At 38.7% G+C, this 22,355-nt stretch overlaps 3 protein-coding genes across 8 annotated transcripts in view; all 3 read left to right on the top strand.

The window, feature by feature from the left end:
- Window positions 1-13,665, top strand: part of atxn2 (ataxin 2) — a 32,086-nt gene extending 18,421 nt beyond the window's left edge. For 2 of the 6 annotated variants that reach the window (XM_084412910.1, XM_084412914.1), the window contains 14 exons: window positions 437-619; window positions 2,992-3,171; window positions 3,272-3,379; window positions 4,614-4,684; window positions 4,762-5,111; window positions 5,345-5,411; window positions 5,579-5,719; window positions 6,520-6,537; window positions 8,022-8,094; window positions 8,374-8,567; window positions 9,259-9,385; window positions 10,815-11,185; window positions 11,267-11,438; window positions 13,403-13,665. In XM_084412910.1, coding sequence (XP_084269036.1) covers window positions 437-619; window positions 2,992-3,171; window positions 3,272-3,379; window positions 4,614-4,684; window positions 4,762-5,111; window positions 5,345-5,411; window positions 5,579-5,719; window positions 6,520-6,537; window positions 8,022-8,094; window positions 8,374-8,567; window positions 9,259-9,385; window positions 10,815-11,185; window positions 11,267-11,438; window positions 13,403-13,431 — 2,084 coding nt within the window. In that variant the 3' untranslated portion in view covers window positions 13,432-13,665. The remainder of the gene's footprint in view (window positions 1-436; window positions 620-2,991; window positions 3,172-3,271; window positions 3,380-4,613; window positions 4,685-4,761; window positions 5,112-5,344; window positions 5,412-5,578; window positions 5,720-6,519; window positions 6,538-8,021; window positions 8,095-8,373; window positions 8,568-9,258; window positions 9,386-10,814; window positions 11,186-11,266; window positions 11,439-13,402) is intronic. The other 4 variants (XM_084412912.1, XM_084412915.1, XM_084412911.1 and 1 more) reach the window with 3 other exon arrangements.
- Window positions 13,666-14,938: 1,273 nt separating this feature from the next.
- On the top strand, window positions 14,939-21,711 carry riok2 (RIO kinase 2 (yeast)). The gene is made up of 10 exons (XM_084413109.1): window positions 14,939-15,237; window positions 16,812-16,950; window positions 17,104-17,220; window positions 17,360-17,535; window positions 18,017-18,105; window positions 18,323-18,514; window positions 18,595-18,687; window positions 18,766-19,191; window positions 19,803-19,893; window positions 21,465-21,711. Exons 1-10 carry the CDS (start codon window positions 15,172-15,174, stop codon window positions 21,624-21,626), a joined length of 1,551 nt encoding a protein of 516 aa, XP_084269235.1. The 5' UTR covers window positions 14,939-15,171; the 3' UTR covers window positions 21,627-21,711.
- Window positions 21,712-22,133: 422 nt separating this feature from the next.
- The window catches only part of epg5 (ectopic P-granules autophagy protein 5 homolog (C. elegans)), a 95,773-nt gene continuing 95,551 nt past the window's right edge, over window positions 22,134-22,355 (top strand). The window contains exon 1 of the mRNA XM_084413374.1: window positions 22,134-22,270. The gene's annotated coding sequence lies outside the window, so the exon portion shown is untranslated. The remainder of the gene's footprint in view (window positions 22,271-22,355) is intronic.

Consider the following 22,355-nt stretch of genomic DNA (forward strand, 5'->3'; position numbering starts at 1 on the left):
ACATTGTACTAATTTTAATTTCAATCATTTTTTCTCACATTCACTTTGTTCTAATCCGTTCTTTCATTTTAGTTCAGTTGTGGGAATGCATTCTTAATATTTGGTCAGTATCTTTTTTTTTTTTTTTGTCTTCTGCTTCTTGTCATTCTGCTCTGTACATGACAAAGCTACTGAAGCGTAAAACTACAACATTTTCTGGTACCATGTGTTGTGTAGTGTATCCTGTATGTAGTGTATCCTGTACATATTGAAATCACAAATAGTTGACATAGTTATTTCCCCTCAGTGTTTGCTTCACATTTGATACTTTGAATGTCACATAGTTCACAGCATCTGCTTTTGGAGAGAGCTACACACTTCACATTGATAAGAGATGCACTAAAGAGTGTTTGTTTCTTCTTTCAGAACTCACTTATCTCTATGTTTGTGAATGCAGGTCCTCCAAGAATGTCTCCCAAGTCACAGCGAACTCCGAGACCTCATAGAGTGGCCCCTTGTCGGGGTGGTGGTCCTCCTCCGCCTGATTATATGTCTCCAGGTGGACCGTTGGAGGTTTCTGCTCCCCCTCTTGCTCGCAACAGCCCTTCTGGGGGAACCTGGTCATCTGTTGTCAGTGGTGGTAAGTAGGGTTGGGAATCGTAAGAAATTTTCCGGTTCCGGTTCCTATTTAAAAAAAAAAATTATTAAAACAACTAATAAAAAATTGTAGTAAGGGAAAAATGCACAATCCTTTTTGTGTTTGTTTCTTATACTTGTCAAATGAGTTTAACAGACTTGTTGGCAATGTCAACAAATTCAACATATTATTTGGCAATTTTTGTAAAAAAAAAAAAAATTTCAGAAGGAAAATAAACATTTCTACATTTTCTAGGAGAATTTGGGACCTCTCCTAGCTTATTGTATCTCCAGCAGTGGAGAACACCCTCTCAGAAGGGGTAGAATATGCTTGAACACGTGTAAGATCCAGACAGGTGAAACAGAATATTTTTAAAATCGGTTTGAATGATTGATTCATAAAGACTTAACTTGTTTCATTACTGGATGAATCAGCGCTCTAGCGGTTAATAAAACAGAACGGCATGCGTAGGGCTGGGTACCGAGTTCGATACTTTTTAGGTACCGACCGAATTGCCTCGATAATATCGAGTATCGAAAAATGACTTGTTTTTCGGTACCAGATTTCGATACCTAAGGGGTTAACTCGTCAACGTCAGTGCTCAAACAAATACATATGAAATGCACAACGACACGCCTAAAGTCGCTCGCGCACATACACGTGAACTCTACACACACGAGACGCGCAGAACTCTCCGCGCACACACTCATATGAGACGCGCGCGCGCTCACAAACTGTCCACGCACATTCTCATATGAGACGTGAGCACACACACACAAACTCGCGCACATACTCAATAAGACGCGAGCACACACACTCACAATACCCTAAAGATGTGGAAAAGTCGATCAAAAGTGTGGCTACATTACTCCAGGCTTGATGCCAACAGCGCGCGATGCAGTATTTTCAGAAAAATAATTGCTGCAAAGACCGGTAGCGCGACAGATATGATGAAGACGTTGACAGTGCACGGAGTAAACATAAGGGCAGAAAGTTGCTCCGTATTTGACTGGTAAATGAAGATATACCTTGTTGATCACTCTGACAGTGTTTATATTGCAATAATGACCTACTGAATGTACACTGCCATTCAAAAATGTGTTGGTCAGAATTTTTTTTCAGTAAGGATGCATTAAAGTTATCAAAAATGACCTTAAAACGTGTAATGTTACAAAATATTTCTGTTTCAAATAAATGCTGTTCTTTTGAATTTTTTATTCATCAAAGAATCATTTTCCAAAAACTATTTTCATGTTTCTGAAGGATCATGTGACACTGAAGTAATGATTTTGAAAATTCAGCTTTGACATCACAGGAATAAATTACATTTTGAAATATATTCAAATAAGATTTTAAATTGTAATACTATTCCACAATATTACAAGTTTTGCTGTATTTTTGATCAAACCAAATCAGCTTTGGTGAGCATGAGCTCTTTATAAAAAAAATATTTTGTTCCTTATGTATATGTATAAGGAATATTTAGTTCCTTGGTGCTTTTTATGTTCTTTTGTGCACTGACTAAGGGGCATGAGTCAAACTGAAAAAATAAAACCAAAGTTTTCTGAGTGTTATGTAATCTTGTTAAAATGGATTTCATAAAATTGGTATCGAAAAAAGTATCGTCCAGGAACCGATATCGAAATCAAGGTATCGGTATTGGTATCGAAATTTTTTGAACGATACCCAGCCCTAGGCATGCGTCTTGCGGAAGAACATTGTAGCCGGAGCTACTTCGGACTGCAGCTTTAACAGTCGTCTTTATGAATGTTTTGAAGCATCAGATGTAATCGATACACTCGTTATTTGAAACGACTTTCAAAAGGTGATTTACTCTATTTTGGTTGCTACCATAGACATCAGTGTTTATACTCGAACTATAAACTTTTATCTCAGTACTTCTGTGATCATTTAAATATTTGTAACACAGAAATATCGATACTGTGTGGTTGAAAAGACTGAAAGTAAAGCGGTTTCATATATATTGGCAACTGCTCTCTCTGGGTCAGCGACAGCGCAAACAGATTTGAATGTTCCGGTGTGAAGTTTTTGTCATTTAGGAATAAGATTGCGTGGGTGTTTGAATCGAGATCTTTTAAAGATTAATCGTGCAGCTCTACTGTCTTTATACTCTCTCTCTGCGTTGATATCTGATGCAAAACGTATGTGAGTAGCGGGAAGGCTTTTCAGTGCATTCATTACTATTTGAATATTCATGAGGTGAAACTTAAGAATTTTGCACGGTTCTGCTATTTTTCAAAAACACTACCTGTTCTGTCTCTAGTGGTAAGCCTAGATTTTAAATCTGTACCCAGATTTCAGTTTCAGTCGAAAACACTTTAATGCGCACTCATTTTTCCCCCCACTTTTCTTAGCGCACAGACCTCGTTCACCTCGACAGAATAGCATTGGCGGAGGTGCTCCGAGCTCCTCCTGCTTGTCTTCCCCACAGGCTGGTACAGTGCCAGTAGACTCTATGACCGCTTCCACAACGGCGACTTCCCCCACAGCAGCTAACCCGGCCACCAACCTGGAAGCATCTCCAATAGAAGAGGGTTAGGACGTCCCTTACACAATATGGGGCATTTGTGCAATTCATTTCCTCTGTACCAGATCTTACAACAGCACTTTTTTCTATTTCTTTTTCTTCTATAGCCAAAGAATCAAGAGTACTAGAGACAAGACAAAATTCTCCTAATGCCAACAAAGAGAATGTGAAGCCTATTGAAGCTTCTGCAAGCATCACTCGATCCATCGGCAAGGGTGTGTACCTTTGGAGATGTCATTTATCATCTACAGCCAGCCGTTTTTTATCTGAATTTTGACGCTTTTGCTAAAGCTGTTTTTTCTGCAATGTGAATTTTGCTGTGTGGACATAAAGCATGTAGAAAGCAGAAATTGCAAGTTGTCAGTATGAATTAAGGATTTGGCTTCTAAGAATTAATTTTCTTTCTCAAAATTGCTGATATTGTAAATAGAGTGAGAAATGACTTTTTCAGTTTATCAAACTGAAACTAAAATCAAACACAAACTGCAATACAAGTATAGGCACGGCATATGCATTAAAGCTGTCACAATATCAGATTTTCACTACACAAATTCACGATAATGGCATTATTGCGACATCTATATAAATTATGCAAAATAAGTTATGTTATCAGTCACATTCCTCTCCTCTTTTAACTGTACAAAAAGAATGTCCTGTTGAGCACCTCCTGCAGACTGGGGTCTCAGACAAGGCTTAAGCCTAGTCCCAGACTAAATTGCATGTTTTGAGCTGTTTTAACTGAAAGCAATTTGCACTGATATCTTAAAATATGTCAGTGTCTTTGTTTTGTCTCAGGATGCACATTTATAAAAGCTACTTAAATGTCTTATTTGAACTAAGGCCTAATCCTGGCTAAATCTAAGCCCACAGAATCCAAAAAACTGTATTTTTGGTGTGGGTGTCTAGTGAATTTGTGCGGCTGTAGTACTGTAGCTACTCCCTGCGTTGTTATCTTTTTTTTTCTGTCTTATGACTGGTTTATGTGCATTATGGGCAGTTAACATGTCATGTCTTTTGTGTACTTAAGTTTGTTATTTTAAATGTAGACGTGCGACAAGCGCGCTCAAATAGAGAGCGACGCAATCATGACGCTCAGCTTCTTCGTCTTCATGGAGAACGCAGCTCATGATTGCTTAGCAACGGCAGTGTGCTTCTGAAAAGAGGAGAAAGCGGTGCAGTCTGCATTTTCAGACGCGACATGTGAACGGCCCCTTAAGGTGCAATAGCACCATCTACGCGTCAGCCAAATTGTTATTTCCACTGGATTATTTATTATATGTGTAGTATTAACACAATATCAATTCATTTTAAAAATATTTCAGAGTCAGACATTTTAGTACCAGTATATCGCGACACCATTACATCAAACATATCTTATACATATAATTGTGAATTATTTGTAATAAGTGTGCTTTCTAAAATGATTCTTTCACTTTTTGATCTTCCTAGGGCCTCTCAGCATGGCTCCAGATCACAGGAAACAAATAGATAATTTAATAAAATTCAGTGAAGATTTTAGGGTAAGTTTTATTTCTCTCCCATTATATGTGTTTCAGCAACTGTACTTCAGTTTATTGAATCACTTCATCATTTATAGTTGCAGTCTAGCTCAAATTCAGATGCAGTTTTTGATCCCATGGTGAACAAGACTTCAAGGGACCTTGGAGTAAAGCCAAATGATCAAGCAGCTGAGAAGAGCACAGTAGATTCAACAGGACCCAAAGTCTCCATGGAGTCCGGCGTTAATGAAGAAACCTCCACTTCTGTGAGCGTCGCCCTAGCAGGAAATAAATCTGGTACCCCTTTACTCTCTCCTTCCTCTGCTGTACCAGAGCAGAAACGAGGGCCTGATGTGACATCTCAGGGCGTCCAGACCACCTCGCCTCTGGCCAACAATGCTGCAAAAGATAAGGATGAGAAGGAGGAGAAGAATGACCCTGTAGCAGAGTGAGTCAGCAGAAGAAAATGAAAAGGCTGTAGCATTGGCAATGTGAATCAGTGACAGAATTCATTGTCAAAATGATCAATTATTTTTATCAAAAGTATAAAGAGGCTTAAAAGAGCCTTTCTCAGCAACATGATGCATGCCAGTAATAGATTGTATTGCTTATTCCCCTGAGAAATGTTCTTGTAGTATAGTAAATAAAACCATGTTGATTTATTGTTTATGCACTTTTTAGGAGTGTTAGAAAATCTACTCTCAATCCCAATGCCAAGGAGTTCAACCCCAGGGTTTTTTGCTCACCTGTAAGTAAATCAGTTCTTTGTTTTGTCATTAAATGAACTGAAATCAACATATCCCCCCCAAAGAAAATTTTTTCTGACACAAAATATTTAAAGTCAGATCATTTTGACAAACTAATATAAGATAGAAATGTACATGTTCATACATTTCTTTTTAACTGTTTCCTCAGCCTAAACCAGCAACAACCCCCACTCTGACCCGGCCTCAGGGTCAGCCCAGCCCTTCCATCGTAGTACAGCAGCCCCCTGCCGTCTATGGCCAGACCATGTTCCAGATGTACCCTCTGACCCCTGTGAGCCCTGGCGTTCAGGTGAGCACCGTTATATGAACCCCTCTTGTCAGTTTAATCTAATTCATTCTGTGCATGGAAGCCTACGTTTGTACTAAAACGTCAAAAAGACATTTGTTTTTATTTTCATTCATGTGCCAAGATCATTGATGTCCTGATTGTGTTCATACTTCAGCCATCCCTCCTTTACTTTCATTTGTCAGTTGCATTTGCAAAGTATCTGCATGTATAACCCATCAGATGATTGCTCAATTGATGATTATGACATGATTGCAGTTTTCATTTAATTCAGTTAGAAGGGCCAGTAATGGCCTGTTCATTCTAAGTTTGGTTTAAATAAATGGTATGAAAGTTTTAGAATTCATAGGTTCATAGGTGTGCACTGGTTTATTTTACAATATTGTGCAAAAATGTGGACTTTGTGTGAACAGACCTTAAGGTCTGATAAAACATGATAAAGTACAGATGGTTTTACTGGTAGCATGCAGTAAACCTTTGGAAGGAGCTCATGGTTTCATCATCAGCCCAAAAAGTTGCACCACACTGATGTATGATAATATATTTACTAATTTACATTTTTTTTCTACTGACCAAAATAAAAGCTTTACTTTTTTGAATATATTATGGTGTAGAGTGGAAAACCCAAAAGCAATGGTTCAGTCGTTCATTTTCCTTTGTAGCCTCTCTTAAAAATACGTTGATTCATCTTTAGTTACTTACATGTTCTAGAAAACTAATCTTATACTGAAAAAAGCAAGTGATAATCACACTAAAGACTGGTTCTTTTTGTTTCTTTTCCCTCTTTCCTCTCTCTCCATTAGAAAAGCATTATCTGGAAGGTTTGTGCAATTCTAAGCTTTTTTTTCTACTGAAAACGTGTATGAGATTTTTGCCTGCATAACTGACCAGCAGATGTTGGTTTGCTCGTTTCTTACTGCTGATCAGTTATTATTATTATACCATGGTCTGTCTGAATTGTCTATTCTCATTGGCTGGAAGGTGTGCAATAAAACCGTTTAATGCACCGGTAGTTCCGAGTCAGTTGAATCACCGTTCTATATAAATGCGCTTTTTTCATTGAAGCACACAGATGCATACATCATTCACATTGTTTACATTGAACCAAACAAGCAAACGTCACTCGGAGATCGCGCTGCACACACAGAAAGATTCAGGAGCACAGAAACTTGACAACACTGCCCTGCGACTTTCATTAATAAAATAGATTTGCTACTGAATAGCTACATTATATTTCTCAGCACTGAGGGGGTTACATCACTGGTTCTGAAATAATTAAACTCACAGCTTCGCTGTTAATAGAGAGAGACGCTGAACAGACAGGTAATTCACACACGCATCTGAGAGAGAGAGCGCTATATAATGATTTCAAATAAATCCTATTATTCATTTATTATAATAAATTTAATCTTACAAACTATTTTATCTCTGTATCTGATTCAATGCCGGCAGAATGCTAGATCTAACGAGTCGTAACTGACGGAAATAAGCGTAATTTTTACCCTTCCGGTCAAATATTGCACTGCAAACATCAATAACAGTTTTAAGTTGTCAATGCTGGCAAATGACCATGGTATAAGCGGGATAATCCACGGCTAGCTGTGCATTAAACGCTTTGAATGCGCTCCGCAGAGGCTTCGCGTCGGGTGGTTCTTTGCCGCAAAGTTAAGCATTAAAATCGTTTAATGCACAACTAGCCGTGGATTATCTCTTACTTATTAAAATTTCCATACTGTTGTCAATTTTTTTTTTAAACTCTCAATACATTTTTAGCTTACCTTATCAACTAAGATTTTTCAGTACTCTGAATGAGCAGTTTTTTTGTTCTTTTTTGCTTTAAAATTGTAATCAAATTTTGTGTTTACATTTTCCTTATTTTTTTTTATTTTTTTTTGGTTCTGTTAGAGCATTGAAGCTTTGTTTGCATGAACCCTTGACCAGAACAGGAAAAAGCCAGAACGTTGTGTGGATTTATGTCAGTCTTTTTTCAAAAGCATTGATGTGTGGATATCTCATTGTTTTTAAACAACCCATCAGCAGTAGAGGACAACAATTTTCTGGGTCTTTGAGAAATTGAGGATGAGGGGTTCAACATTGATCTAATGTGTACAAATAGCTTTTTCCTGTTAGCGCTTTGAGACAAGAAGAGCAAGTGCTAAAAGTAAATTACAGAAGTGATCAACAGAATATGATACATGATAGTATTAAGATGCATCAAGCAAGTGTTTTTCAAGACTGTGAACTAAGTAAAAACTCAGAACATGTATGTAATTCTGCATCTCAAGTTCTGCTCCTCATCTTTTAGCCTCCAACCATGTACCATGTTCAGGTTCCTCATATGGCCATGAACCAGAACAAGCCCTACAGACCAGGTAAAGGTGAGAATGCTTATCTCTCAGTGTGCATGCTTTTTAAAGCTGCTTTCAAATGTTAGTTAAGGCTGTTTTGCATCCTCTAGTCTAGTCTAGCTTTTTCAGTGTGAGGGAATTACACTATATATTCTTGTGTATTGATTTTGTAGATTGTTTGCCGGTCTGTGCATTTAGGAAATACGATCTGTGTAAAATAGTTTATTTTTCATGATGTTCTCTCAATCTCTAATGATTTAAGGCAAAATGCCCTTTTCATTCTCTCTTCTTTTCTGTATCTGCTTGTAGTACCGAACATGCCACAGCAAAGGCCAGACCAGCATCACCCACCTGGCACATCTACAATGATGCATCCAGCTACAGCTGCCGGGCCGCCCATCGTGGCACAGAACCCAGCCTACTCCACCCAATACTTCACTTGTAGCCCCCAGCAGTTTGCTAGTCAACCTCTGGTACAACAGATGCCCCACTACCAGTCCCAGGTACAGTGACTTAAATGACTAGAGATCTAATTTCTAATGAGGAATTACTAAAGCAGAGTAGTAAAAGATGAACACAGCCAATAAATTATTATTTAAAAAAAGAAAAAAAAAGAGTAACCCTTTGTCTGAATATGCTTTCTTCCCTACCAGCCTCTTTACTAGTAGGCACTAGGCAGTACATGAAATTATAAAACTGTGAGTGAAAAGTTCCTGAATGGCTGAATACCTCCATTGAGTTTCTGAAGTTTGCATCCAATGGACACTGTACTTTGTGAATGACAGTGATATAACTGGTGCTTTAGGTCACATGACAAAAGCCAACATTATGGATGTAGTACACCTGGATTTCATTCATACTATATAGACTGTATTTTTTTACTGTTTGCTGAAAAGATACCAACAAACAACAGTGGGAAGTGTAGGAATCTTTGATTATTTTGCTTAAAACATTGTTGTGGTTTGTTTGGATACTTTAAAATCTGCTTTATGATTGAGTGATGTCATTGAATTGACTGGATAACATTTGGACAGATTCTTTTCCCCATTATACAAGAAAAACACAAGTGTTTTTTTTTTTCTTGAAGAAAATTCTTAAAGGTACTATCTTGCAGACCATTTACTGTTCAACTTTTCTTGTCTGAAACAAGAAAAGTGAAAGTGATTAATATGATGCTGGGTTCATGTGTTTCAGACCCAGCATGTGTTCAGTCCTATGATTCAGGGCAGTGCGAGGATGATCACCCCTCCTGGCCACGCTCAGCCTAGCCTGGTCTCTTCCTCCACCAATCAGTATGGTGAGCAGACGCATACTATGTATGGTAAGAACTCCCCCAGCACAAAGACTAAGCCTTGACAGCCCACTTTACCCCTTTACTGTCATACTGTGCTAAATTTACAGTCACTTTTTGTTGCCTCTGAATAGCTTGAAGCTACAGAAACCAGTGTTGGTCTTTGTAATGAGCCACACATTAATGACTTGAAGGATTAGTTCACACCAAAATGAAAATTCTGTCATCATTTACTCACCCTCATGTCGTTCCAAACCCATAAGACTTTCATTTGTTTTCAGAGCCCAAATGAAGATCTTTTGGATGAAATCTAAGAGATTTCTGTCCCTCCATTGACAGCTATGTTCAGTCCAAAATTTCTGAAGAGACTTGTTAGCTTTTTATAGGCAACTTCACACCGCATAGACAAACGCTAACAAACAATTTTGTTGGGTTTTGTCGGATCAGTGTGTGTTACCCCAGTTGGCGTCTGTTGGCATTGGTCGGAGTTTGTTTTCACCTGACTGAATATGTTCAATCAGCATTTGTCTGTCGGGGCAATGTAAACATGACAGTTATTTTTCATAAAATTCTAAATCCAACGGCCAACTTGTTTGTTGGCGTTTATCTGTGCAGTGTGAATTGGCCTTATGATGAACAGATTTAATTTAGGCTTTTATTCACATTTAAACATTAATCAGCTAACATAAACAGAAGCTTAACCGAACCTGCTTCACGCACGAAAACAAACCTCATTTGTTGCTGCGTGGTGTTTGGTGTTTTTAGCCCCCAACGGCGCCTTCCAGGCAGCGAGGGGATGGGTAGGTTTAAGGTTGAGGTGTTAGGGTTAGCTGTCTGGAAGGAGCCATTGGGGGCTAAAAACACGATCGAGCTTGCTGCGTAACACACGAGAATGAACCTCATTGGTTCTCGTACTTCAAGTGAACATGCTTGAGCTTCCGTTTACCACAACTGATGTGTGAGTTGATGAATGTTTATGTGAATAAAAGCCTGAATTAAATCTGTTAAATAAAAATTAAATAAAAGCATAAATCTGTTCATCACATAAAGTGATCAAGTCTCTTCAGAAAATTTGGACTAAACCACTCAATTCATATGGATTAGTTTTACAGTCTCTTCATGAACTTTTTTTGAAGCATCAAAGTGGTAGTTGCGTAGCTGTCAATGGAGGAACAGAAAGCCCTCAGATTTCATCCAAAAGATCTTCATTTGTTTTCAGAAGATGAAATAAATTCTTACAGGTTTGGAACTAATCCTTCAAGGAATAAAGGAAAATTAGATGCTATTTTACTTAATGTAAATATGTTTTAATGATAGACTGCTCTTCCTCCTGTCATGTTTCTTGTTGTTGTAATTCATGTATTATATCTTTCTTTTTGTTTTTATTTGTTAACAATCGCATTCACTGGATTTACTTGACTATCAAACATTATAACTGCTTGTAATTTTTTTGTTTCAGTGTCACCTACCCCCATTCCTCAGCAGTTTCCCCACCCAAGCTCCACCCTGCACCCTCATCCTCAGCACCCTCAGCCCTCTGCCACCCCGACAGGACAACCGCAGCAGGGTAACCAGCACGGAGGCAGCCATCCGGCCCCCAGCCCCGTTCAGCATTCCCAGCACCAGGCTGCAGCCCAGGCCATGCACCTGGGCAACCCACCACAGCAGCAGATGTACTCTGCCCTGGCTCCAACCCCGCCCTCCATGACCCCCGGCCCCAACCCTCAGTCCCCTCAAGCCAGCTTCCCCTCTGCTCAGCAGACCGTCTACATCCACCCCCAGCAGGTGCAGCATGGGTACAACCATAACCATATGGCTCATGTGCAGCAGGTGAGTGCTAATGAGTCAGACACCAGGATTATAAAAATACTAAAAATACTCAGAGGATATTAATTCACTATGTCTCTAAAGGCACACATGCAGTCAGGGATGGTGCCTCAACATCATGGCACTCCTTCCCACCCCACTATGATGTTGATGGCCACACAGGCTCCTACTGGCCCCCAACCTGCGCTGCCCCAGGGCACTCTCAACCCCATCCCTGTGTCATCAGCCACACACTACTCCTACGCTCTCGCCCCTGGTAAGAGCCTTTCTCAGCTCAACTGAACACATAGAGAATAAATAAATACAATATATATATACATATACATATACAACCCTCTACGCACACCTTGGCAATAGAATCGCCATTGGCTAGTACATTTTTTTTTGTTTACTCGCCAGACTGAGATAATTTAAATATCTGAACGTACACTCTTAACATCAGTCAATCAGGCATTATATTTTGATGATATGATAATCAAGCACTATTTAATGATAGAACTTTGATTAGAACTAAAACTTGGTAACCATGTATGAATGCATAGTTGTCATTTTAACAGAAAAAATAGATCATAGTAATAGATAATAGTAATTATTCTAAGAAGATAATAATACTAATAACAATATACAGTGCATCTGGAAAGTATTCACACTTTCACAGTGCCTAACTTTTTCCACATTTTGTTATGTTGCAGCCTTATTCCAAAATTGATCAAATTCTTTATTTTCCTCAATTCAAACAATACCCAATAATGACAACGTGAAAGAAGTTTGTTTGAAATCTTTGCAAATTTATTCAAAATTAAAAATGAATAAGTAATACTTTCCGGAAGCACTGTACAACGTACTAAGGATTGATGAGCTGCTGGGTCCATGAATATTAATCACGTTATCAGCATTCGCTCGAACTGATTTGCTGGAATCAAAACAGGGACGGTAATAGATGAGCGCCAGCCAATGAGATTGCAGTTTGCGCATTACTTTTGCCCACTACCGGAGAAACCGGCATATCTTCTGCTTGTTCATAATTCCAAATGAACTCTGTTGCTTTGACTGGAAAATACAACAGAGAATATCGTTCGCATGTAACGATTTGATTATGCGTGGTATGTAAGACTCTCTCTTTGCGTGTGTGTGAGAAACACCGCACTCTCAGCAAAGCGACGGCACACTAGAGTTTACGGTACGTCAAATACAGGTACCCTGGCCTGCACATCCATTGAGCTGCATTGAAATAGTACAGAATCTACAGATTGCGTGACGGAGAGCGAAACTCAAGCGCAAAGTCAGTGTTCAGTGAGTGAAAATATATGTATGCTAAACTTATACTTTGCCTCTAACACACACACTGGTGAGTAAAATCTAAGAATTTATTTGCCAATGGCTCATGATAGACATTTAGTCGCCCAGAGTGAAGATTTATTCGCATCTGCAAGTGATTTACTTGCATTGTAGAGGGTTGATATAATAATAATCACATTAATATTATTATTATTATTATTATTCTGAATAATTATTTTGTCTTATCTAAAAATAATAAATATTGCATAACTATGTTTGTTTTATCTAATTATTAATAGTAGTATTATTACGTTTTTTTGAATTAACAAAATAATAAAATACTTTTTTTCCCCCTTTTTTTTATTGAAAACAAAGATCTAAGGTTCATCATGGGTGTTACAATGTCAGGTCACAGTACGTTTTCAACATACATCTTGATATACAATATAACACTTATAAATGTATATACATAATTCATTTTCCCCAATACTTGCTAATTTTTTTTTTGAGTTAATTAAATGTGATTTCAGTTAATTATGGCTTTCCTACTGGCTACTACTATAGCTTTCCTACTACTATACTAGTATTTTTCCTTGTCTAAAACAGTTTTTGGTATTTTCCCGAGGTGCAGTGTAATGAATGAATATTCAAACTCCACTAGTATTTTTTCAATTTCAACCACCACCTTTTGTCAATAAGTTTGTATTTTCAGGCAGGCCCCAAAAAAAAAAACCTTCCACATTCCATATAATCTTCAAACCAACATTTTGTTGTCTTTTATAATGTATGCATTTGAATATATAGTGATCTGAAATTTCTGTTTCGCCTGTAATGTTAGTAACATACTGTCTGACTTGTGATGTTAACTGTTGTACATGTGTATTTAAGTTTCTCTGTTCATTTTGCTATCAAGTGTGTAAAATAAATCATTGTGTGTTTCAGTGCAAGCTCACCATCAGCAGCAGATGTAGAGGATGAAGATCAGAGAACAGCAGTCGAGTTGAGTGGCTCCTGGTCCTTGCAGAGCTATCTGGCCCCGCACACCACATACTGGCCAACCAATCCTTACCTTTCTCTAAACGTCCCCCTAAATGGCCACGAGAAACCTCTATCATGCTGCTCTACTGCTACCCACCACCAGTGATTAAGAAACATTAACAGCAAAGATGTGGTGAACTGTGGCTTTTTTTTTTTTTTTTTTTTTTTTTTTTTAAAGAAAAGAAATACAAGAGTTTTAACGAGGACTCATTTTTCACGTTTCAGTGACACTAGAACTCTTGCAGTGGGTCCTAACAATAGCAAAAAAAAGCCCAGAAGAGTGAGAAAACTGCATAAATAACTGGAACATTTCGTCTGCACCTTCTAAGTTAAAGATAATTCTTCCGTATATTGACAGTATTAACATTACTGTTAAATGCTGCTGCTATAGCTGTGCTCAAGACCTTGGGGTAAATCAACACCAACAAAACGGAATGGTTGTAACCAAACTAAACACAAGAAACTTCCATTAATGAAGATGTTCGGCAAAAAAAAAAAAATGCAGATAAATTATTTATTAATTTAATCTGATGACAAAACCCCATTTGACTTGACCGTTATAAAACTGTTAAGTTAAAATAACTTTTACTTTGTAGATAATATAAATGAATTTAAAAAAAAAATAAAAACATTAAAAAAAGTTTTAAAAACTTTACCATGTCTCGATTGTTTTATTTTGTGTCATTTGTTATTTTCACTTGACAAGATTCAAGATCCTGCTTGAGCTTTAAAGGTATAGTGGAGGATTTTCTTTTTCCAGGTGGATCATCAAGACTATTGGTCCTCCTAGCTGTCAATCATTCTGGTGATATGTTTACGTAAGGCCGTACGTGCTCGTCCCTAGGTAGTTTTCGCTTTCTGCGCATGCGCACTTTCAGGTGTATATGTGTGGTGAGCTACGGTTTCAGCCATTCATTGAAGCTCGCCGTTCTCACCGGGTTTTTTTCAAAATGTCTGAGGGTCGTAAGAGAAAAAGTGTCTACGAATTGTATGACAAGAAGAGAAAGGCCTCTGAAGAAAGAAACAAGACCAGTGTGTTTTTGGGAGAATATTTCACACGCTGGCGTGCGCTAAAAGCACAGGTTGGGCTTCCCACTGATGCCTCAGTCGCGACGTTTCTACTCGACAGGTAAAGTTTGGCATGCTATTTGGAGAAATCCATTTAAAATCACTGCTAGTAAAAGTTAATGTAAGCTATGATTAGCATGCTAACCCTGGCACAAGTCAGGCAGCAACTTGTAAACAGAGCGTGCACGAGGAGAACTAGGCTTGTGCATGCTCTCTCGTGCACACGTTTAATAGGCGTTCCCTCTCGGGAGCAGGTAAGTTAGAGTGTTTGCGCATGTGCATTTTTTGCAAAAAGTGGAGAGGGCGGTTATTTTCTAAAATTCGGGACAATCCTCCACAATACCTTTAAATAATGTTGATTTGCTCGTTTGTGGATATGGCAAGAGTACATCAGACGGCGATGCAGAGCGGCACATGCAATTCTACTCCAGGCCGCCAGGAGAAACACTGAATCCGTCAACTTCAGGGATGGGCACGTCAAAATACTGTGCTCTTCCGGTTTAAACATGTGGAATGGCTGGTTGAGGTTGAACTAAAAACGCATTGCAAGACATTTGCAAGATATAGAAACCTTTATAAAATTAGGTGGAAACGGGTTTGCCATCATGGGCAAATTGAACGTCGTTATCCTGAGGTATCTGTCCAGAGATGATTTTAGAGTCCTCACAGCGGTATGTATCAAATCTGTTTACATAAATTTGTCATCCTGTATTTTTAACAGCCATTTGAGCTAAAGACGTCTGTGTCAATCAAAATTAAGATTCTCCCTTTAGCTAAATGCATACTATTAGTTCTATCATGGCATATAATGTACTACAGGGTTGGACAATGAAACTGAAACACTGACCACAATAGTATTGGATGTTTCACGCCTATAAATGCGTGGCCTGGTGGCCAATCTTCACTGATTTTACATTCCATCAGTAAGAGTGTGAAGGTTGACTTGGCAGAGCATTCGCACAGCTGTACATAAAATACTGCAATTCACACAACACACTGGGAGACATATCAGAGTTCAATAAAGGACATATTGATGCTGCGCGTCTCGCAGGCTCATCTGTGAACAGGACAGCAAGTCTCTGAGGTGTATTGAGAGCTATGGTATTCAGGGTAATGTTGGCATACACCACATACTGTATGACGAACCACATCCAACAGGAGTAACTGTCGAAGCAAGAGAAAGGGATGTCCAGGCAGGTACTAACCCGGCTTGTATCCAAAACCCATAAAAGCAGCTGCCAAACTCACTGCAGAATTAGAAGACTCTCTTTCCACCAAAACAGTTCGTCTGGAGATTCACAGAGTCAATATTCATGATCGGGCTGTTATTGTCAAACCTTTGGTCGCTCGTGCCGATGCCAAACGTCAGTTTCATTGGTGCCAACAGTGCAAATCTTGGGCTGTGGACAATGTGAAACATCTATTGTTCTCTGATAAGTCCACCTTCACTGTCTTTCCCACATCTGTGGGAGTTACGATGTGGAGAACCCCAAAGAGGCTTAACACCCGGATTGTTGCTGCCCAGAGTGAAGCACAGGGTGGATCAGTGATGGTTTGGGCTGCAATATCATGGCATTCCCTACTGTGCCTGATGAGCGTGTCACTGCCGAGGACTACCAAACCGTTCTGAAGGACCATGTGCACCTATTGATTCAAACATTGTACCCTGAATGAGGTGCCGTGTATCAGCATGATAATGCACCAATACATACAGCAAAACTTGTGACAGAATAGTTTGAACATGAAAGGAAAGTTGAACATCAAACAAACCTGTCACTTTGAGGTATTTTTGTCAGAAAACATTTTCCTTACCTGTCCACTGTTCGGAAAGAGGAATATCTCAAAATCCTTTTGGCCACTGTGAAGGACTTATATCTGTCATTTCCAAGATTAACTGATGCTGCATTCGATGCAAAAGGAGGCTCTACATCATACTAATACATTATTGTGGACTAAAACCAGGTGTTTCATTGTCCAACCCCTGTAGTTCATTCTGTTTATGAAAATTAGTGAACCTTGTTAAGTTTCTGTTGTCAACTGTTTCAGAGAATGTAATTATACAAATTATAAACAAAATGATCACATTTCAGTTTGCTTAGTGGGAAGAGAAAGATATTTGTTTCTTGACATTTGATTAATTACGGGTTTGCTCAGATGGAAGTACAAACTAAAAGATCTGATTATGATTCAATGATCAAGTTTTTTGCATTATGCCATTTTTATTTTTTTTCTTGGGGGTGCACAGGTGGAAATGGGCATGAAAAATCACGAAATCGTCCCAGTGAATCTGATTGCGTCCATTGCCAGTCTCAAACATGGAGGATGCAATAAGGTTTTGCGGGAGCTGGTGAAACACAAACTGCTGGCCTATGAACGCAGCAAAGGTAAATGTGTTAGGCTTAACACTGTAACAAATCAATAATTTTTTATTTACTTATTTATTATTTTATTTTTATTAGGCTTGATATCATCCTTCAGTTTCATTCAGTAATGTTTTTGTGGATGAGTGCAGCTTTGACCGTGTTTCCTCACTGTAGCTGTGCAGGGGTATCGGCTGAATTACGGCGGCTATGATTACCTGGCATTGAAGACACTTTCATCCAGGGATGTTATTCTGTCTGTTGGAAACCAGATGGGAGTTGGCAAAGAGTCAGGTCAGGATAATTTTTTAATTAGAATGTATTTTTAGGCATTAAGAAGTCTGACACATTTTGAATGATTAATTTTTTTTTGTCCATTCTTCCTCAACCCTTGAATAGTTTCACTTATCATAATACTTGTTTTATATTTCAGACATTTACATTGTTGCAAATGCGGAGGGGGAGCAGTTTGCTTTGAAACTTCACAGACTGGGTAGGACGTCCTTCAGAAACTTGAAGAATAAGAGAGATTACCACAAGCACAGACACAATATGTCATGGCTGTACCTGTCCCGGCTCTCTGCCATGAAAGAGTATGCATACATGAAGGTAATATCCAAGTATTCCAAGAGGATATTTTCTGTACTCGAAGGCACTCAAACTAAGCTGATTTGAACCTCTGGTGCTTCTGCTGTAATACCAATAAAGTTTCCCATAGTGTCCCATAACTAACAACCAAAAAATATATATATATATTTTTGCCATTGTCATTTTCAACCTACAATATCTTTTGTGTTGAGTATGTGTACTCTCTGCAATACTTGACTCTAATTGGTCATATTGTCATAATATTTGTGCAGTGCCAACAGTATTTGCCTGTTGACCCTTGCAACCAATCTCCTACATTGTGCTAGATTCAAATCTTCTCTTCTGAAATAATTTTAATGTGAATTGATATTTTATGTCCATTTATTTGGTATTTGCTACCAGCTGTTGCTTGCTTCATAATATCTAACCAAATAAAACTCTTAGTTCTTGTTCGGGCTAATGTTTGTCTGGATTTATTTTAAGATTCCTTGTTTTTCAACAGGCATTATATGACCGAGGGTTTCCTGTTCCAAAGCCAGTAGACTACAACAGACATGCAGTGGTTATGGAGCTCATTAATGGTTACCCGCTGTGAGTTTACCTGCACTTTGCTTCAGATGAACACACTCCTCACACACTACTTTTTTCTTAGATTAAATATTTACTAGTATGTCATGGTCATTGATAACTATGCAGTGGTGTGCTGTATTAATCTGTCTTGTACCATACTTTATTTGAAAGGACATAGAAACACCTTTTTTTGTTTATTTATTTACTTGCGTTGACTGTTGCTGTATTCTGTACACAGGTGTCAGATTCGACAGATTCAAGACTCTGCTACACTGTACAGTGAAATCATGGAGCTAATAATCAAACTTGCCAATCATGGCCTGATCCACGGAGACTTCAATGAATTCAACCTCATGCTCGATGACAACGACCGCGTCACAATGATTGACTTCCCTCAGATGGTCTCCACCTCACATACAAATGCTGAATGGTGGCTATTTAACCTGATAACAAACGGATAATTATTTAATAATAAGCACTCGCACTAAGTTTTTAATTGTTTTCCAAAAGGTACTTCGATCGAGACGTCAAATGTGTTCGAGATTTCTTCCTCAGGAGATTCAACTACGAAAGTGAACTCTATCCAACATTCAAAGATATCAGGTAATTTGTCTAATAGCTTGCTTTATTGCATAGTCTAGACTTTATAGACCGAGCTAAGTTACGCATTTCTCCCCACAGAAAAGCATGTTCGCTCGATGTGGAGATCTCAGCTAGCGGCTACACCAAGGAGCTGCAGCAGGATGACAGTTTGCTTCACCCTGAAGGTCCAGAGGGTGAGGGACTCAGTGGAGATGAAGACGATGACATCTCAGAGTCAGATGATGACACACATCAGGCAGCCTCAGAGGACGTTATCAGCATGGAGGAGTATAAACATGCCATTCTTGAGCTGGAAGGGCTAAAAATCAGCAAGGAGACTCTATCAGAAGAGAACGACACAGAGGAACACGAGGGAGCTCGATGTCAAGAGGAGATCCCCGCAGAGGACATTCAGAAAGAGACTGTTTCTGACATTTCCAAAGACTTGGGAAGGGATGAGGTGGAAGATGAGTGTCCTGATTTGGTTGACCTTTCTGCATTCAACAAAGAATTCAGGCCTTTCAGGTAAGGAGACCTTTATAAGTCATTTATTTTAAATGGTAAAATATATTGTGACTTTTTATATCTAAAAATATGATTTTTAATATTGCAACTTGATTGCACACACATAACCATTTTCACACTGCTATATAGCTACTGTTCATATTGTGGCTTATATCTTAAAAGGGTTATTTCACCCAAAATTGAACATTCTGTAATTTACTTGGATCAAGTACAAGTACAGTTGAGCTTCAGTTTACCATATTTGATGTGCTCTATGGATGTGCGTTGATCAATGTTTAAATGTGACTAAGTCTAAATTAAATCTGCTTTTAATTTAATTTCAACTGAAATATCTGCTACCTGTGAAAAATGTAGGTTTCCTAACGCAAGCATTCTTCAAGCTGACACATCCGGTCACAACGTGACATACTTGGTTGGAGAGCTGCAGTGGAAACAAAGATTATCTGTGAATTATGACCTTAAATGACTTTTGTGCTTTTTTTTTTATGCTTGACACCCTGTGATTGCTGTGAACTTGAAGATTTTGAATTTTTGTGTGAACTAAAGTATTCCTTCATATAAAACCCTTACTATTACATATGTATAATGAAATGATGCATGTGATCCCACAGAGACCAATTGAGCCTTGAGAACGAGCACAGGAGTAGAACAACCAGTGAAATGAGCATTGGAAGTGTTGGAAGTTGTTCAACAATTCCACCAGTGAGTATAACCCTTGAATTTCATTCTATGGTTAAAATTTTGCTTCCTCAGGTCACAAAAGGCAAGATGCAGTCAAAACTTTTTAGGTTTGCATCATAGATTGTAAAAAAAGATGGACGACGCCCCTTCGCTCTCTTCCATTGATGAGAACTGAAGCCGCCAGAGTCCCGATATGGTGCTGACATATTGGAACTTGAGTCTGCGCAGTAGCGATCTCGGGACCAGACCTGCGCAGTAGTGAGCAGGAAGTAAAGCCGCGAAATCAACGCTCCGCCCTCACTCTCGCGGAATGCACTCAGGGAGAGTGGATTCTGCACACTTTTTAAAAAATGTATTGCAGTACGACAAGAGGCTTGTTAAAATAAAGTAAATACAATCTCCTCAGTCCTCCGAAGATCCCGAAAAAAGTGTCCGTTGGTGCTTCAGTGACTACTTCGCTCGAGAACCTGTCAATCACAGCTGTCAATCATGACGTTACACCACCGCATCACGTAACTAACTAAAAACCAACTTATTTTTGAAACAGACACTTGAACTTACATCAGCGTGATAAAAACGACAGCAAATGAAAGAAACCACCTTTGGAAAAAAGATATTTGAAGTGTAATTTAATTGTTTAGTTGGTCTCACGTCCCGTTGAATAACACGAGGAGGCGGGGCTTATGACCTATACTAGGACCAGTCACCGGGGGGCGATCGAGACGTTTTGGCTTCACTTTTCAGGGCTTGTGCGGCACGCTTGGTTTGCATATATAAATGCAAAGTTCCTTGGGGAAAGAAGCCAGAGTCTATTTGCACTATATTTCAACAGTTTTTGGATGCTATGTATACGTAGTGCAAATAGTGGCAGATACTATTTGGACCTTTATTGTATTGTAAGTATATTATAAAACAGTATACAATAATAAGAAATTCAGTGTATGTGTTTGCATTTATTAAAATGAATGCTGCCTTTTTGGGACATTACTTGTTCCTATCCCTAAATCCCTTCCCTACATTTACCCCTAACCCTAACCCTGTTGAACCTGCTGATAAGTAAAGTTGTCCTCAGAGGTCCAGGAAGGGATGCCATTGTTTTGAGCGTGGTAACATGAGCTACATGTGTCGCAGTCAATGTTCAAGACCATCTGACCATCGTGAGGACACCACATCCAATTTAATTTAGAAATACCAGTTTAGCACTTAATTCCCACTATTAAATATCTAAATACCTTTCAAATATTTTCTTAATTTGTATTTAAAGTAACACCTCTCCAAGCTGATTTGCAATAGGAAAAGGGAGAAGAATAAGTTCGGAGAAAGGCGGATTCGAACTCTGGTTGGTTGCGTCAAAAGCTATCGACAACCAGCTTTACTTTCCACGTCACTGCTTCTGTTTCAGATGGGTTTCTTTTGTCATTTTGTCCAGAATTAATTTGTTCCAGACAGAATTAGTGTAAATTGCCTCTGCCAACAAGGGTGGGCTATTTGAACTTGGTGTAAAAAAAATAAAAATTTTTTTTACTTTGCTTTCATGATGCAAGTTAGATTTATGTTGTTGTAAGTAATGAGCTGGATGTGCCCCTATACAGGATGTCATCAGGCAGAAAGTGAAGAGACAGCTCACCAAACAGCAGAAGGCTGCTCAGAGAAGACGTCTGCAGAAGGGGGAGGCCAACCTGGTGACCAAGGAGAGGAGAGAGAATCAGAACAACATCAAGAGCAGTTTGGATGCTGATCAATTCTGGGGCTGAGGATGGAAGAAATGACCTCAGAACTTCTAACAGTTTTCAGTGTCACTTGTGTATGAAATTAATTAATAAAACATCTACATCTAAAGCTGAGTTGTGGTTAGCCTTATTTATGTTTGAAATATACCACATAAAGGTTAGACCTGGTTTTATTTCAAATAATGGACTACATGTATTGCACGTATTCAGGGATTTTTAAAATATGTACATGACTCAACTTTATTAAGCACTATCAACTAATCAAATCAAATATAAATACATTTAATCTGTCATTTGGAAACCTATAACATGGTATTGTAAACAAAATAATGTCAACGCCTTCAAACTGTTCAAGAAACTTTCAGAATCTGTCGTTTTTATTGTGTTTGTTTGTTTTGCAGCAACTACTGATACTGCAACAAAATTGTAGAAACGGCAAAACTACTGCTGCACTCAAAAAAGATGTTTTTAATCCATTTTCGTACCGTGGCTCATAAATTCTTCGCGTTTTGTCCCTTCCGGCTCACCATTTGAGGGTGGGGGGGCACGTGATCCCCGTATTGCGAGAGCGTCCAGGAACAAAACAATCCAAGAACTGACAGCTCCGCTACATCTTTATGACTGTCTGACAGCTGCTGTTTATAAGAGTAACAGTTAATATCACGTAGGTGAGTTATAATAATCTTCCTTTCACGTGAAATTATGTTGTTGTGTTTTGTAGAACGAATCATCCATTTTAGCAGGGGTTATGTT

Source organism: Rutilus rutilus (genome assembly GCF_951802725.1).
Source record: "Rutilus rutilus genome assembly, chromosome: 7".
Taxonomy (NCBI): Eukaryota; Metazoa; Chordata; class Actinopteri; order Cypriniformes; family Leuciscidae; genus Rutilus; species Rutilus rutilus.

Coding starts and splice junctions, on each gene's coding strand:
- riok2 (XM_084413109.1), top strand. CDS start 15,172: ATGGGCAAATTGAACGTCGTTATCCTGAGGTATCTGTCCAGAGATGAT. Junction 15,238..16,811: donor ATTTTAGAGTCCTCACAGCG/GTATGTATCAAA, acceptor GGGGGTGCACAG/GTGGAAATGGGCATGAAAAA. Junction 18,688..18,765: donor CCAACATTCAAAGATATCAG/GTAATTTGTCTA, acceptor TTCTCCCCACAG/AAAAGCATGTTCGCTCGATG.